General features: G+C 40.1%; 1 protein-coding gene across 7 annotated transcripts in view; it reads left to right on the top strand.

Moving 5' to 3' along the window:
• The window catches only part of GRIA3 (glutamate ionotropic receptor AMPA type subunit 3), a 260,463-nt gene that overhangs the window by 183,420 nt on the left and 58,404 nt on the right, over positions 1-18,639 (top strand). For all 7 annotated transcript variants that reach the window (XR_004318267.1, XM_014566983.2, XM_014566984.2 and 4 more), the window contains 2 exons: positions 688-894; positions 11,569-11,945. Coding sequence is in view for 6 of the 7 variants with exons in the window: in XM_014566983.2 (XP_014422469.1) it covers positions 688-894; positions 11,569-11,945 (584 nt within the window). In the remaining variant the exon portion in view is untranslated. The remainder of the gene's footprint in view (positions 1-687; positions 895-11,568; positions 11,946-18,639) is intronic.

The raw sequence follows: 18,639 nt of genomic DNA, 5'->3' as shown, positions 1-18,639 counted from the left end.
TGTAAAGCTTTTCTGAAAAATTCAAAGCACTACTAAGATGTGAAATACTATTTTCATTTATTTTGATGTCTTTCTAAAAACTTGTATGTTTCATTGCTGAATGAAGTACAAACCTGGGCTAAAAATGAGTATGCCACTAGGTCTAAAATTGTGGTTAATTGAATGGAGATTCAGCTGAAGTTTACTTTCATTTAAACATACATGTGAAATATTCACTTTGTCCTAGGTGCTGTACTCGGCCCTGAGAATATAAAAATGAATAAGCCACAGACCCTGACCTCACAAAAGTCACAGTGCTTCCCTGGGCCTTGCCTGGGCTGGCTGTGGTTCCAACATGGCAAATCCCAAGAAATCAAAGGCAGTTCACCATCATGTAACTGAGGGAAATACCGTTGCCCAATTTGACTAAATCAAGACTTTACAGGTGGAAACTGGTTCTTCTTTCAAACTTTCAAAAACAGCTAAAATCCTTCTCTACTTTCTGAAATCATCAATTAAGGACTCCAAGGAATATGTACCCCATGAATATTCGATTGAGGCTCTTCTGCTTATTAAGCAAACATTTTTAAAGATTTCTTAACACACCAAACCTCAATAGCCACAGGGGGGAAAAACTTCACTATTACATGTATTATCTCTTAGAAAAATAATGGGAGTAATCCTTTCATCTTCCTTCTGGTCCCAAAGGAATCACCATATGTAATGTATAAGAAAAACCATGAACAATTGGAAGGAAATGAGCGATATGAAGGCTATTGTGTAGACTTAGCCTATGAAATAGCCAAACACGTCAGGATCAAATACAAATTGTCCATTGTCGGAGACGGGAAATATGGTGCAAGGGATCCGGAGACTAAAATATGGAACGGCATGGTTGGGGAGCTTGTCTATGGGGTAAGTTTTTCAACTCTGTTTTCATTTACTTCTATGCCTTCCAATTAACAGAGAAAATAGAGGATTTACTTTTCAAGTGTAATACTTAGCCAATTGTATAGTTTTCATATGGTCTATATGAAAAAAATTTTATTCTACAGTTGCATTCTGTAAAGGTAGCTCGTCAATAGCAGCCTTTGGGCAACAGGATTATTTTACTAAAAGGAAAATAGAATTGGGGAACTTTATTTGGCAACATTAAGTACAGCCTGCCCTCTACTGAAAATCTCTTCCTTCTGTGTTCCCCGTCTCAGGCAGCAGAGTCACCACCTACCTAGTTGCCTAAGCAACCAGGTCATCTTCTCATTGCTCCCCTCATATCTAGTCAGTCACCATGTCCTATCAATTCTACTCCTCTGTCTTTCAACTCCAGGTACACTCTTCCTTCCCACCATAATCATCTTAGTTACGGTTCTTACCAATGACAGTCTTTACTTGGTTTCCCTGCCTCTGCTCTTACCCTGGCAAATCAGATCCACATTACTGTAAATTCTCACTTTAGAAATTAGGGTAAAATTTAAATTCCTTAGCATGGCAAATAAGGGCACTTCATAATTTGGCCCCTGCCTACCTTTCCAGCTCCATCTTGTACCCTTTCTCCTTCACACTCAATGTCCCAGCTACAGCAAAATATGTGTTATTCCCTGACCCTAAAGGCATACCTGGAAGTGCCTTCACCTCTCTTCTGCTAGCACCACCTACCAGTCTTTCAGAACTCAGAGGTATCGCCTTTTTCAGGAAGTCTTCCCTAATCCTATCTATCCATTGGCAGTCTGGTTTGCTGCCCCTGTTTTCTGCTTCCTTATAATATTTTTTTGCTTTCTCATAGTATTTGGTGGGGGGCGGTAATTAGGTCTATTTCTTTCTTTAATTCTTAGAGGAGGTACCAGGATTGAACCCGGGACCTCATGCATGCTAAGCATGTGCTCTTCCACTTGAGCTATACCCTCCCCCCATTCTCATAGTACTTTTGAATCTGTATTATAATGATCTGTTTACAAGCTCAGCTATCCGAGCTAAACTATGAATTCCTTGAAGACAGAGACATATCTGATTAATTTCAATATCCCATGGCCTGGCATATAACGCAAGTTCAATAAATATGTATTGAATGAATGAATGGAATTGCTCTGCCAAGGGCTTGCCCATCGGCCAAGTACAAAAGAATTTTACTAATAATTAGGGTTTTTAAAAGGGGTACAGTAGTATCTTCTAAGCTCCTCAGGATCTTAGCTTCAAAAGGTTTTGACCTCTGATTGGGAATGTCAGATCTTGGGCTGCCCAGTGAGACATATGGAAACAAGCAAAACTGGGCAGAAGAACCGTCCACTGGGTGAGTCAGTCACTATGAAACTAACCCAAGTGCAGGCAAGGGTGGCAGAGGTTTAGTTCTAACAGACAAAGATTACTTGCAATGACCAGTCCCTGTCTAGACAACAGGTTAGGGGAAGGCAGAGGAATCTAAGGGGTGGATATATTGAGAAGAATCTGACAAGAAGCAAATATCCAAGTTAACTGTTGGAATGAGGTTTAGGATAAGGACTCTAGCGCTTGAGATAGGAATCAGCAAGAATCAGGCATCGCTCTCCAATCATAAGATAGTACTGGGGTCACTAAATAAGTTTTTGGAACAGGTCCTCAGGAACAAGCACAAAGGCAGAAGCTCATTTCTAAAAATAAGGGCATGGAAAAGGAATTAAGGCTTAAATGAGAGTGGACCTCAAGTATCAAAACTAGGGCACCATCCTCCAGTCAGGCAAGCTGCAAGGCAATTTGAACCTTAGCCCTAGCAAAGGGGCTGGAGCCAGGTATCTCCTGTTTTGGGTCAAGCCTGGCCCTGGGAACTGGGGCAGGGCTGAGTTGCAGATGAGATTCAGGTGAACCCAGTTATGAGAAAGAAAACGTCTAAGACCAGAGAGAGGGGCTGAAGAAAGGACAGGGCACCCATCATGCTTTCTGAGGACCCTAAGCTGAAATATGTTGACACAGCTCTACGCTCTTACTTTACAAGTTGGTAATCAAGTCTTCTATTTCCTGGCCTTCATCTCCCCAACATTCAGGCTCCAAGAGGTCCTGTCTTGCTCACAGCTCTTCCCTGCTCTTAGCACATGACTGGATACATAAGAGATGCTCACTTTTTGCTTTAATGAATGAATGCCTGGCATGTAACACTGCCCAGCCAATATTCATTCAACTGAGTTCACAGTGGGAGGTAATCCTATAAGAGTTTTATTATTATCAGCTACCATTTGTGGCATATTTACTGGTTGTGAGAAATTTTGCGAAGTGCTTTACAAGCATCATGTTAACTTAATCCTCAAAACATTAACATTATTCTACAGATGAGAACAATTGAAGCCTAGGGAAATGACCTTTCTTGCCAAGACCAAATAGCTTATACTGACACAGTGATTTGAATCCAGGTCTCTTGACTGTGAAGTTTGTGTTCTTTAACCATTGCCTCATTCTGCCTAACAGCCAAATGTTGCAGACCCATCCCGTCCTAAAAGTGTTGAAATATATTGCAAAGGCCCTTGGTGCCTTAGCCATTGTGGTGGCAAAAGTGTTTGGCCACAGAAGCCTGGCAAGGAATTGAGGTCTGTTTCTACTAGTGCAGAGTAACTGGCATGAGCTCTACCAGCCCATCATGGCTCAATTGCCAGAGCTCTCTAGTGTCTCGAAAGAAAGACTGTCACACTCTGTAAATAGCTCAGTGCCCTCCTGGCATTGTGCAGGCCACTAAACGGTGATGGAGAGCAAGGAAGATTTCTTGACATTGTTCAGACAAAGACTAGCTTTCTCACTGGATTTTGGTTTCTCCTCTGCCACGTCCCCTGTACTGCATCCATTTAATCTCTACATTCTGTTCCTCTTTCTGGTTTGTGTCTATATGAGTGAGGGAGCTTAAGAATTAGTGAGTCCCTTACTTGTTTGTATTTTAGAAACCAACTTTCTACTGCTGAGTAAGTAAAAATTCTCCTGGAGGAGGCTACCCATCTTTTTCCTCCAGTTTTTTCTACTAAAGACAAAATCAATAGTTCGGCTCTTACAGAAATGTCCAACCTCCCTCCTCGACCTCGAACAGGCATCTTGTGCTTCCTGGGACTGTAACACAAGGTGATTTGGCGGAACTGATAGCAAACCAAGCTATTTGAGTGGACTGCCAAATCCCAGTTTCCTCTAAGACCTGCGGCTATAAAAAATGGACATTCTTATCATGCTTGGAGTGAGAGCTCTCCATTAGGGAGGATGATGTCCTAAGCTAAGCACATCTTCATCTTCATTTAGAAGTTTTCATCTTTCAGCATTGGGAAGTTTGCAACTTCTCTATCATGGATAGAAATGGAGAAAAGTAAAAATAGGCACTCATTGCTGGCAGGCCTGGCCTCTTGTGGTTTCCAAATTGCTTAAGAAAAAGAAGGGCAGAACCCCCCCCCCACTCTCCAGTGACTTCCCTAAGTGCTTAATAAGTAAAAGAATGGAGAACATGGAATGATTTCTTGCAGTAACATGAAAAGTACACAGATAGGCACTGCTTTATCTTTAGGGCATTTACTCTTATGCTTTTAGTATGTACAACAGATCAGAGTAGAAAAAAATGAAGAAAGGCAGAGATGAAAAAAGCTCTGCAAAGGAGATTTCAGTATCTGCCAGAAAGTCTCAAGAAAGAGTCAAAATGAATTAAACTTGTTAAAGAAGAAAGAAGCTAATCAGTCTCTTTTCATATGATTCCTAAATGGTTTTGTTCCCCTCTAAAGAAAATCAAATCAAGGTTGATGTTTGGGCCACCTTGTATCACTAAGAAGGCTATTTTTGAAAAAAAAAAAAAAAAAAAAAGTCAGTGGGACACAATGTGCCTCCCATTATGTAAGCACGTCAGAACATCATGGACTTGAAAGTGTCCACCTGCTTTAAGAAGTTTTGATTTTAAGCTGGATGTCTATAATATCACCAACATGGTAAGTGTCCCCAGCTCAATCATGGCTTACAGACCCCAAGTTTTTATGACTCCCAAATAGCATGTGTTTAAGAGGACATTTAAAACATTCTGTTGCTAGTAGGGCTCTTAGATATCCTTTAGCTCCCCTTTTCATTCACTTTACACAGAAATGTGGAGACCAGCCAGGACTGACCACTAGAACTACCCACTGAGTAAACCAGGAAACCAAGGCCTGATATAGGACAGGGATGACAGGAATAGTGGCAGGGATTGTGACAAGGTCACAAAATCACACAGCTTGGTGGAGCTTAGTCTATAAGTTAAGTTTCATGATTCCTGGTCCAGTGCTCTGTCCACTGGGTCATACTGGCTCAGTTTACTAAGCTTGTCAGATTATGGGAAGATAAGCCCAACTGCCCTCAAGGGGCTTACAATCTAGTTGGATTCTGAGCTTTTCCATCTGAGATACCCCTCCTGTTTATCTGTGGCCTCCAGGATAATGTAATAGACATCTCTAGTTATCACTTGAAATATTTGAAAATCCAGGTAGACAGCTGGGGGTTTCTGCCCTTTGAGACATGATCTAACAGAAAAAGAGACTCAGAAAAAGGGCTGGAAGGAAATTTAGGTCCTAATTGACAAAAGGACACCTCCCAGTGGGCAGCTGCCATGTTCCTTACGTTCCTAGCACGTAGAACTCAGGATAAAGGTGGGGAGGAGGTCGGGGAGTTGCCCTGGGAAAGGCCAGATGAACTACCATCCAGATTGGCACCTCTGCCTTAGAAGAGAGCAGAGAGCTTAGGGATGGAGATGGGGCTGGGGGAGAGTTAACTCCAAGTCACATCCCCTGGCCATCCTCAGACTCCTTCACACTCCCGGGACAAATGGCAATTTTATAGATGCTATTCACCCTGACATTTCTCTACCTAGAAGAAATTATCTCCTAGGTTGTCACTCTCCTAAGATAGATTCATTTTCCATTAAAAAAGATAGAAAGTCAATCTGTCCTTCCAGCTAAAAGGCAGAGAAGCAAGGATGCTGTAACAGATGCCAAATATTCTCTTCTCTTCTTCAGGCAATTACACTGGGCTTTGGCAGAAGGGCTGATGGTTTGATAAAAGTGCCCCTCTCTTTCAAATGAGGCATATGAACTCCAGAAGGAGCATTAATGACATGTGGAAGCCTGCCATTCTGAGCAGAGAGGGTGGGGAGATATTTCCAACCAAATTTAATCTCCTGAGGCCTTTACCGAGCTCCAGGGATACCCCTTATTTTCACTTTGTCTTTAACTCTCTCAGCTCCCCAAGAGCAAGGAGCCCTAACCAACAGATCCAGACTGGGACATCTGTTCTGGGTAAAGAAACGAGGAGGTCCTGTTGTGACACTGCTTGTTGTTGCACAGATTTAAATAGACCTCATCCCTTTCCCCAGATCCAAACAATTGTAGACAGTAAATATCCCAGAGAGCACAGCCAATAAAGCAGTTTAAGTCCTGTCCCTCAACAGGAAGCAATTATATTCCTATTGTCTAGGCTGACTCTGCCCTACTCCTCTCTCCAACACATTTAAACTTTCCAAAGGAACTGTCTGCCAAAGGCTACTAGAACCTCATGGCTGGTACACGGATGAGGGATCAGGTCATGTCTCCCTCTTCTCTCAGATAACATATAACATCTCATGCGCTACACACCAATACATCGCCTACCCCCTTCCTCATCCTCCCCCTTTCTAGAGTAAGTGCTTTAAAATGGCGGCTGACAAGCTCCCGCTCACGCATAGTCTCCAAGTGGGTTGCAGGTTTTGTATCAGATCATCAGGTGGTTAAGCTATAACATAATCCCTTCAGCTCAAGAAAAAATGTTTTAAATGACATTTAAATGAAGAGTCATTTCTGTCTTAAACCTGTCAGACTCTTAAGTGCATCATCCGTTTACATATGAGTTTGTTGGGTTTTAAGTTTTATGAAATTGATGACTTTGGCAACCCACCTATGAAAAGGATTATAAATCCCCTCAGGCTAAATCCCCTCCAATAATGCAGTTGCTCTGAGTTTGCCACTGGTGAGTAGAAAAATCAAACCTAATTTGGTGTGTTTACTGAGCCCACACAGCCACTCTTAAGCTGCTTGATTAAAATCCTTTAAGTAGTCAAGATGCAAGCAAAAGCACTAGCAAAGTCTTACCCTGAACTCCTTCCATTCGCTGTTTTTTGTCCATCACCCAAAGCACCCTCACACCACGTACTTACCCACCTCGGTTTCTGAAAATGGCCTGCTGACAGCTATTTCTAGCACAGGCAGAGGCTTGAGGACAGAAGGCTGCTGGACTGGAGGTACTTCACTACTGACTAAGAATTTCAGCTCCTCCCCAGCCCCACTGATAATTATTAATGCTCTCTCCCAGTCACAGCTGGCTTTCATAAGGAGCAGAAACCAGGAAAGGAAGGCCATTTGGGAAGTTGCCTTTTTCCCTTTTTCACCAATATTGGCCTCCTAAATCTTTAACATGCCTTGAAAATGACCTTCCCACTCATCTGCATGCTACGGCAGTCCCAAGAGAGCTAAATGGGTATTTTCTGACACTAGTTACCTGCTCCTGTCCATTTCCTCTACTAAGCATGTTGATTGCTCCTCAGACATTATGCTAAGCAGGCTTTTATCTTTGAAACAAGCAACTATCACAAGAGCCTTTTCATATGGAGGAGAGGGTAGTGGTGGCAGAGGGAAAGGGCTCCTCCAAGGCTGGCTGTGAGCTGATATGACAGTTCTGCTGCGTTGGTCTCACCAAGCATGCAGGAGGTGGGAGGGGTTGCTAAGTCTCCTACCGAGTTGGCTGTCCTTGAGGCTTGATCAGTAGCTCCCTGCCTCTTTATCGCTTGAGCCTTCTTCCACCTGCTTTCTGCTATCCCTTTGTCTTTTTCTGTCTGTATAGGTTCTTTTTAAGGTTCAGCGTGGTAATTCTCATTTTGGAGCCAGGTCCACATGCAAGAGGCTTAATTGAGCACAGATTTAAATACTGTTCTTCATTGAAGAAGCACCCTCTGAAAAAGCAAACTCCGCCATCTTTGGAAGAGTTCCTTAGAAAGAAACAATTCAGTAAAGGCAGAAAAGCCAGGCTGAGGAGAAAAGGCAAATGCCTGAGGGAAGCAGGTTCTTCCTGTTGCCTTGTGTGACTTCAAAAGTCCTTCAAATTACGAATGGGTTTCTTTGGGAATCTGTTTGTTTGCTGCATGTTCCTGGGAACCAGACAAGTCCCGCTTTGTCCAGCCACGTCTTGTTAGCATTTAGCTGTGCTTATCATCTGGTGGGTGTTTCAGTTATTGAGTTAGTTTTTTTCTCTTAAAGGGTGTCAGGATTCTCCAACTCCTTTCATTACCTGCTTGAAAAAGAACCCAGTTCCACTAAACTCAATTCAAAGTGATTTTTCTCACACAAATATCCCATATTTCATCCTTTCAAAACAAAGAAATGGCAATTTCTCTGCGAACTATCCATTACTTTGACTTTAGAGATCAAAAACTAGTTACGTTAAGTAATTAAATCCAATGAGATCAAACGGGCAATGATACTAGTGGGGTATTTGCATGTTCTAAGCAGGAGGTAGAAATATGTTGGCAGGGACAGAAGGTGGCTTTGTCTGTGAGTTCTCTTGGCATGACAAGGCTCTTTCTAGCTGATTGAAAGATTTTTCTCTCTGCCAAAAACCCACTAGCTTTCTGGCCAATTCCATGCTCCTCAGTAGCTTTTCTTTCTATGACCAGATCTGGCCCCATGCAAAAAGGTGAAATAGATTAAAATTTGTTTTGGGCTTCCCTCCAGTTAGAGATGTGGAACTGGTGATTCAGGAGTTAGCTGCAATGAGGGAAGAGTTGAAGCCATAGGTAATAACACTAAGGGGAAAAAATGAGGAACAGAACCTTAAAGGAGTCTTGCTTATTCCACAAACCCTCATTCATTATCTCCTAAACCAGGCCCTAATAATTGACCCTGGGGGTACAGAGGTACACCTTGATTGAGAGAGCAAAACTAGGGAGAAAAGGCAGAGAAGGAGCATTCGGAGAGGTAGGAGGAGAACCCATAGTCATGAGTGTCAGAGAGCCGAGGAAAGAGGGGACATATAGGGATATAACACCGAAGGCCAGTGCAGTCACATGAGCAGTTGATGTCGGCGGAAAGGTCTTTGAATTTGGTAATCAAGTATATAGCTCAAGAAGCAATTTCAGTAAATTGGAAGGGGGGGGGTGGAAGTTAGATCACAGGTGTATAAGGAAAAAGTTGGGTTAAAATCAAGAGATGATGAAGGTGCATTTTCTCAAGAAAATTAGTCGTGACAGGGAAGAATTTCATATGATTAAGAGGGTAGTAGGATCAAAAAAAGGTGGGAGAAGTGGTTTTTGTTTCATTTTTCTTTGTCAGTAAACAGAATTACCTGAGTAGGAGGTAATTATTAAATGAATAAGAGCTGTAAATGGTTTTCAGTTTACAGCAAGCATTGGAATCACCTGGAGGGCCACCTGAGCACCCCTGCTCCTAAGTTTCTTATTTCATAAACATGGAGTAGAGCCTGAGAATTGGCATTTCTAACAAGTTCCCAGGTGACTCTGATGCTGCTAGTCTGGGGAATCACAAATTGAGAACCACTGGAATAGGCTGAGAAGGAGAAACAGTGAAAGAGAATAAATAGAGCTGAGTTTTAAGAAGAGGCAGAAGAATATGAGATGCACAGAGTAAGTACATTAAATCCTGGAAAGAAAGAGTTTGCTTTCTATGAGACAGAAGGGGTGGATGAAGATACAGCAATATGTTGAGAAGGAGAAAAGGACACTGAGGTGATGGAGCTCAGAGCAGATGGCTTCCGCAGTAAAGGAAGAGACAAGACCATCTGCAGAGAGGGTAGCACTGGTAGGGATTAGAGACTGGGAAAAGTTTGGAATAAGCATCATTCACAGACTTCAAGGAGAATCAACCTTACGGTGATAGATGATGGATTTAATTTTAGAAATGGTGTGTTTATGATGGTGGTCAGCCTTCAAGGTAGATTTGGTCAGTAGGCTGTTGGTGTCAATAACTGCATACTTTCTGCAGCACATTTTTGTCTCTTTTGTCCGTCTTGCTCGCTGCTTCATCCCTGGCACCAAGAACAGTGCTTGGCACAGAATAGGCACTTAAATACACACTAGAATGGACCTGAGAGGCATTGGCTGAGGTTGATAATTATATGTAAAAGTAATACACACTAGAAACCTGCAAATATCTATGGAGTTAGAATTTTTTGATGGTTAAGAGTGAGTTCTGGAATCTGAAGACCAGGGTTTTAATCCCAGCCTCTCAGTGCCTCACTTTCTCTAACATGGGAATGATCAAGTACCAACCACAAGGTTGCTGTGAGGATTAAATGACATAATACATATATAAGGTGCTTAGCACAGTGTCTCACAGAGTAAGCAGAGTCAATGTTAGCTGGCTGTTTATTACTGCATTTCCCCTTAAATTAATTGAGGAGTGTCTCTTAACCAGTTTGAGTCACCATGTGTAAATCAAAGTAGTAAACCATCATCTTTTAAAAAACAAACCCTATCTCAGACCTCATCATTCTTCCCTCACCTCTCCCCACGGGTAGGGACGTTGAAGCATAATTCTATTTAACATAGAAAAAATGATCATCAAAATTGTTTTCACTTTATATCTGATATACCATCCAAAATCTTTTCCTTAGTCAGAAGCATTTTTCTAAGTTATGCATTTGAAGGCCGGGCTCCAGATAAAACCTACTACTGCCATAAAGGAACAACTGTGGAAGACAAAAGAAATAAATGCAGAAGTTCCTAGTGCCTATTTTCATGGCACTAATATAAAAACATTGTCTGCCTTTGCCTGAGCTAACTATGCAGGGCACTACTGATACGTTTATTTTATTGATCCAACACATGTGAGGGCTACACTGATATGTGTCACTAGAAATGATGGCTTACTGTATAAATTAACATGTATTCTAATAACTGCCTTAGCCTTGTTATTGCCCATGCAGAATTCTTTCATGTTTACCCATATCAATGATCAGCAGCTTATTTTTTAGGCATCTACAGTTGCTTTAGTTTAGTATCTGTTGCAGTGATAGATACAAAAATTGAAGATTGAGTCCCTGCCTTCAAAGAACCTATGTTCTACTAGCAATACTCTCAAACAAATAATTCAAGAATAATGGCAAGCACACAAGTGTTAAGCTGGGTACTGTAGTCCTGTGTGGCACCTCATGGTGGGGAGTGAGGCACATACAAAAAGTATAGACTATTTATCCTTGCCCCACAAGAATTTCTAGTCAGGTAAGGGAGATAAGACATAAGAGCATAAAAATTAAAATAAGAAGAGTTAAATAGTGATATGTCACAAGGGAGTACAAGTTGAGTTGCAAGGTAGCAAAATAATTTTTAGAAAGAAAAAACTGAGTCAGTTGCCCCAAGCCAATATGCATCAGAGGACAAAAAGCCAGCCAGTATCCTTTCCTTTACTTACTGTCAAATCAAGCATTTTAGGACCCATTGAATGCTACTACTTGTCTAACCAAAGCATTGACAAATCAGTTGGTTGCAGTGACTTAGACTTTATATTTCCACCAAAGAGGTATATTAAGTGGCAAATGACTAATGGAAATACTGTCTCTAAAAGTCAAAAAATGTTTTGTTTTGTTTTTTTCCAGAGGGCTGATATAGCCGTTGCTCCTCTGACTATAACGCTGGTCCGTGAAGAAGTCATAGATTTCTCAAAGCCCTTTATGAGCCTGGGCATCTCCATCATGATAAAGAAGCCTCAGAAATCAAAACCAGGCGTATTCTCATTTCTGGATCCCTTGGCTTATGAAATCTGGATGTGCATCGTCTTCGCTTACATTGGAGTCAGTGTAGTTCTTTTCCTGGTCAGCAGATTCAGCCCTTACGAATGGCACTTGGAAGACAACAATGAAGAACCTCGTGACCCGCAAAGCCCTCCTGATCCTCCAAATGAATTTGGAATATTTAACAGTCTTTGGTTTTCCTTGGGTGCCTTTATGCAGCAAGGATGTGATATTTCTCCAAGGTTTGTTTCCATGTCACACCCAAAGCCTCCTTGCATTTTATGGCCATCATCCATTCGTGCACATCTGATATTCACCCATCTCAAGTCCAGATATCTTTCATTTAACATTCTATCCAATGGCAAATTATCATCGAGCCATTTTATTTGCTTATGTCCATGAAGTGAGTGTGTTCCTGGTGTTGCTTTGAATGTTTTTTATGCATTTCTATGGTATCATATATTTATACACTTTAGAGCAAACATTTGAACTCTGAGTAAAGGCAAAATTGTAGGCTAATTTTGATATTATTCAGATAAAGCTAATACTAAATCTTGATCAGAGCAAATAAGCATGTTTTCCTCATTAATTGAGCTAGAACATTTTCTCATTTGTCCAGAGATTAGCTCTAGAAAAAATTTAAAAGAAGATAGAACTCTTCTTTAAAATTTTTAAAAGATTTTTAAAATTTAAAAAATTTTTAAAAACCCTCCTATCTTCTCCTTTCTGTGTCCTCCATTTTTCATTTTGCTCTCAGAGTGCCTAAAACTATTTCACTGTAGTATCTCACCCAAGTTTTAAAACTAAAACTATAAAACTTCTAAAAGAAACCATGGGAGGAATTCTGTGTGACCTTATATTGAACAGAGAATTTTCAGAACACAAAAAGCACAATCCACTGTAAAAACTGATAAACTGGACTTCATCAAAGTTCAAAACTGTTACATTTCAAAACACATCATTAGGAAAATGAAAAGACAAGCCTCAGTGGGAGAAAATATTAGCAAATCATACATCTGATAAAGGACTTATATCTAGAATATAGAAAGAGCTCTTGCAACTCAATAAGAAGAAAATAAACAACCCAGTTCTAAAAATGGATGAAAGATTTGAATAGACATTTTCCCAAAGAAGATATACAAATGGCTAATAATCATATGAAAAGATGCTCAACCCCATTAGTTATTAGGGAAATGCAAATTAAAATCACAGTGAGATACCTCTACATATACTCTAGAATGTCTATAATCAAAAAGCCAGATAATACCAAGTGGTGATGAGGATGTGAAATGGCTATAGCTTTCATTCATTAGCAGTGTGAATGCAAACTGCTACAGCCAAATTGGAAAACAGCTTGGCAGTTTCTTATAATTACATATACACTTAAAATACAACACAGCAATTCTACTCTTAGTTATTTACCTAAGAGAAAACATACATCCACACAAAGCTTTATACATAAATGTTCACGTTCACAGGAGCTTTATTTGATATAGCCAAAAAGTTGAAACAACCCAAATGTCCATCAACACATAAATGGATTAACAAAACGTGTTATATCCATACCGTATTTGGAATGGAAAACTATTCAGCAACTTAAAAGACTACTGATACATGCTACTATGTGAACTTTGAAAACACGATGCTAAAAGAAAGAAGCCAGACACAAAATGCCACATACCATATGATTTCATTTCTTGAATTCCATTTATTGACTATCCCATATTGTATTATTCCATTTGCCCAGAATAGCCAAATCCATAGAGACAGAAAGTACATTAGTGGTTTCCAGGGGCTTGGAGGGAGCAGAGAGGGGCTAACTGGGATCAGAGTTAGGGGGAGGCAAGTGAGGCTGAGTAGAGCAAGTACAGGGGTCGGGTCCAGTCTTTATTTAAAAATTTGCTATTTTGTTCATCATGGACTTTTTACATTAATTTTTTTTAATATTGCATTAAATGCTATTTTTCTTGATTAATGAGATTTTGGCACCCCCTTAACTTTTGTGTGTGGGGCAAATGCCTCACTCGCCTCACCCTGGTCCCGTCTCTATCAGGATTAACCACAATGGGCACTAGGGAACTTTTCAGAGTGATGGCAATGTTCCAGAACTGGGTTGTGGTGATGGTTACACAACTCTAAATTTACTAAAATCATTCATTGTACGCTTACATTGGTGAATTTTATGGTATGCAAATTTTATCTCAGTGAAGCTATTGAAAATATTGAATGTGAATGTCCTAAACCTCACCCACTTAGAGTGTTGACTCATCTAAACCAAAATGGTCGTGAACTCATCATCACAAAATATTGTAAGCAAACGTAACATCTTTATAATCAGAAAAAAATTAGTTTTTTCTGAAAAAGCTGTAGCTTTGGCAAAATCAAACATTAATCCAAATACTGACCAGAGTGAATTATATAAACATATAGGGATTTTCATTTAGAATATAAGGACTCAGAAGGTCACCTACCATGTTTTTACAGTGTACTTCATTTTGAGATTATCCACTTGGAGGACAAAACATTTAAAATGAAGTTCTGCAGTAAAACTCACTGGTAACCATCTTCGGCAGTTTTTCAGTATAACATTTGTGAGGCAAGCCCATTTGTCTAAGTCATTCTTTTTTTGCCACCCTCATTCTGCTTGGTCAGATTCTCCAAATTATTTCTCTCCCTGTTCCTTTTGGGCCTAGAATGTGAATCTATCATTTTGTGATATCATCTGGGAGTTCAATCTACTAGTTTCTTTCTTCTTATTTTTTTAAATGTTCACTTCAAGAGACGAGGGTTTCTGAATGATCCCGTAATTGAATGGTTTTTAACATGGCTGGTAATCTGTGTTGAGACAATGCTAAAGAGTTATTAAGGCTGGAGATTTTATTGGTTTCTGTAAGTGAATTTTCAGAACTAAATTTGTGATACCCGCACCGGTATGCTGCGTACTACTGTGCATACCCAAATAGGACTCTTAAAAGGCCATTTGTTTTTGGAAGTATTTATGCATATTGCCTAATTAAGTAATAACTTAAATATGATGACCTGAAAATGACAAGCTGGAAAGATTCTTTTTTTTTTTTTTTTTGGTAGCAGAATTTAAGCTGTGGCTCTTCTGTAGCACTGAAATATATCAAATGGTTTTTTCAAGCTACGGGTTTTATTATAGTGCACTAGACACTGTCTGATAGAGCAATGGCTTTCAAATATTTTGACCATGGCCCTCAGTAAGAAATACATTTTCCATCACAGCTCAGTATACATATATGTACATAACAAAAGTTTCACGAGACATTATCACCCTTACAGTATGCAATGCACTCTGATATTCTCCATTCTGTTTCATTGTTTTAAAACCTCTGGTTGCAACTCAACCCAGCAATGGGGCACACAGCCTATGGAACAACACAGGTCTAGAGTAACAGGTATTCTCCTTACTGTGCTTTTGAGTAATAAATTATTACCTTTATAAGCTCTATATTTTTTCTACCATATGAGTGATCTCTCCTCCAATACTGTCTTTTGGGTCCTTCAGAAAAAATTATATATTTAAGTCTCACAATAAAATGTTATACTTTGCATATTTATTATATACAAGTAAGGAGAAAACATGTTTCTCCTCGTCTTGAGAGCTTTATTGGTTATATATTTGTGCTCAGTTGGATAGCAACAAACCCCACTGTAACGTGCTTCTCTCTTAATAGATTTAGAAATTCCCGCTAATAACATTGTTGCGCTTTGAGATTCGCGGTTGCCTTCACTGCAAATGCTAGCATCACACTTTATTTCTGTTCAATGGCCATTCTTGGAATGTAAACTCTGCAGAAAGCCCAGAATGGGAGCATGCATTTGTACCCTCTGACTTTTCTCAGAATTGAGGCAATTCAAGAAATTATGAGACCACCTGTTAAAGTAGAATTATCAAATATTATAGCAGGAGGAGATGTCAGAGAGAAATTGATCTAGCTGCTTCCGTTTAACTGAGGGCAGAGGAACAACCTTCTCTGTGGTCCCACTGCGTCTGGGCACTTTATCTGCATTATCATACGAATTTTAATCCTCAAAACACTACCAGAGGGTGGGCATTAGACTTGTTTTTAAGTTGGAGGTGATGCTCAGTTTAAATAATTTGCCCATCCACACAGTTAATAACAAAGCCAGTATTCAAACTTAACACCAATTCCAAAACCCATGCTCTTTCCGCTCTGTCCTGCTCTTCTTATCCCATAGACAAAGGAACAGTGCCCGGAGAGATAATGTGAGGGAAGCCAAGGTCGTGGAGGCTCGAAGAGCCAGCAGTATGATTATTTCCGCTGCCACACACTGCCTGCCACTACCGACCTAAAGCTGCAGTGTTTGTTCCCTTTTTTGCTCATGCTCATGCACAAGAGCTGTTTTCCAGACTCCCAACCTCTGATGAAACAGTGCCTTTGCCCTGGCTGTTAGAGAGAGCAGGCAGTGAGCATTTAAAAATGCTGCTGAACACGTGCTCACTCAAAAAGACTGGGAAATCAGCAATGAGCCATCATGAGGAAAACTGAACATGATTCCATCTCCATCAAATAAAGCTATCACCAATAACCGAGAAGCTGAAAGAGTCCATGTCAGTATTAGGTTTGATGTTTTCAGCTCCCTCAGAGTGACCAGTTCCGGTGGAGACTGAATCACCCATAGAGAGAGCAATCAATGGAAGAAGCTGAGGTTATATCCATACACGAACTAATCTGTCAGGGGGAGTCAGGAGAAAGTATGAGGAGACCACACTCAACCCTCTTCCCCCTGATTGTGGGGGTGAGGAGATAGCCAGTGGGTGTAGCCAGATGGAGGGAGCATGGTGGTTAAGTATGTGGGTGCTGGAGTTAGTCTCACTAGATTCACACTCTGCTTAGCTGTTGTGTAATGTGGTGTGAGTTGCTAAACCTTGCTAAGCCTCAGTTCCTCATCTGTAAAATGCAAAGCACAGCACCTGACATGTAGTAAGCTCGCAATACAGGTTCGCTGTTACCATTTTGAAACTGGCTACTCTTAACCATCCTGGCTTCACAAATATAATATTTAATATTGCATTTGCGTTTTTGTTCCTAATACTCCTTAGGAATACAGTTGACATTTTAGTCAGTGCCAAATAGCTGATTTCTGATGAGAAATAACTGACAACCTTCCTTCCTGAACACATAAAGTACTTTCTTTAAGGATTATACCACTTGCAAATATTTTGATTGTATTATTCCACAATGTCTTGCTGATATTGACAGGAGGTTGTAATTTTTTAATCTGAAATTTATTTCCTTTGTAAAACGTTCATGGAACTGCTAAGCAGCCCAGAATCCAAGTCCTTCCAGACAAATGCTCCCCCTGCTGACTTTCTCTGAAGCTGCAGGGACATCTGAGGGCTAGCCAAGTTGCAGACATGAGGGTTGAGGGAGTTATAACAGAGAAATGGAAAGAACACACTAACTTGAACCTGATTATTGCATACAGATTATTCCAAGGGCACCATTCTCCCGTTAAGTTTTCAAGATATCAAACACTTGGGATAAGCAGGCAGGGGATCTGTCCAGGTTAGTAGACACATAGATCTTCCTTTAAAATGGAAAGTATGCACAGAAGAATAAAATACACGAAGGATATAAAATGAATGGGATCAAAGACAACAGGAGTTTGGGGCTCTATTTAAAGCAATATCCTTTCCTTCGCTGATGTATAACCAGTGTCTTCATCCTACTGCAAATTCACTTCAAAGCGGTAGTGAGGTGGTAGTAAATTAATTGTAATAGCAGGATTTTTATTACAACAATTTCATGACTTTTCTGGCTGAAAGCTGTAGTTTTCAGTCTCTGAGAGATGGTTAGTTATTCCCATCAGAGAAGACTATAAGAGCCAAAGATTGATTCCACACATTTTTAAAAAATCTGTCATAGATACAGTATTGAATGGAGTGTAGAAATGATGCATACTTTGGAAGAAAGAAGAAGGGGAAGAAGGAATGATAAAGAGTTTGTGCAAAGGAGGAGTGGTTTGCAGTTCCAGCCCTTCATCTTGTGAAGCTAGTAAAGTGCAGATTTCAAAATTTACTTACAGGATGAAGGTTACAGCACATAGCTCACTTTTATTATCATTTCAGAGGCCGTAAAATCCATTTTATTATTAACTCAGAAACTCTAGTTTCTTATGAGTACAGATAACATGAGCATTGTATATTATTTTGCAATGTGTTTATGTCTGTTCTTCTCTTGTTGCTAATTTACTTTCATTAACTTCATGCTTCCTCTTACATTTCTTCAAAAGTTATGATCAGTTCCTTTAATGCATTTTTATAAATACTAAATGTACAGCATCTCACAGCCATTTCATTATGCTAACCTCAAAATCTGCCTTGTGCAACAAAACTATTTGAAATGAATGTTAAACATTCTGAAGCTGCATTAATGGAAGGAAAGATACTGGAAAATGACAGGTCTTTCTAAGTCAACTATAAAGTCTTGTCTTGTTTTAACAGACCCTTTTAAAAATGTGATGGGGCTGACCCATCAGTCACTTTTTATATAGCCTCCATGTGAAATGTGGCTTTAAATGGCTATAGTCTCACTAATGAGAAAAGGGAAGTGTGAAAATTCTTATAAGAGCTTCTTCTCTATGAATTCCGTTGCACATTTTCTCAGTGGAAGGATTTAGGCATCCATGCCATAAAAGGAAAGAAAATGGTAGAAATTCCACCAAGACTCTTGTTAAAGCTACTACTGTCTTGAGGGGAGAATGCTGAATGCAAGGTTGTGCATTCGACACTGATTCCAAGGAAGCTCCTTTTTCCATCTATACTGATGCTTGTAGATACTATTTTACCACTTCTATGTGGATGTTCACCAAAATTCTGCATTCTCATAGGTCTATCAAGATTTTAACTACACAACTGCCAAAATCAATAGTCATGTCGACAAGGGG

This window comes from Camelus ferus, chromosome X (genome assembly GCF_009834535.1).
Source record: "Camelus ferus isolate YT-003-E chromosome X, BCGSAC_Cfer_1.0, whole genome shotgun sequence".
Lineage (NCBI taxonomy): Eukaryota > Metazoa > Chordata > Mammalia > Artiodactyla > Camelidae > Camelus > Camelus ferus.
The sequence above is the reverse complement of the archived record's forward strand: the minus strand, read 5'-3'. Positions and strand labels throughout refer to the sequence as shown.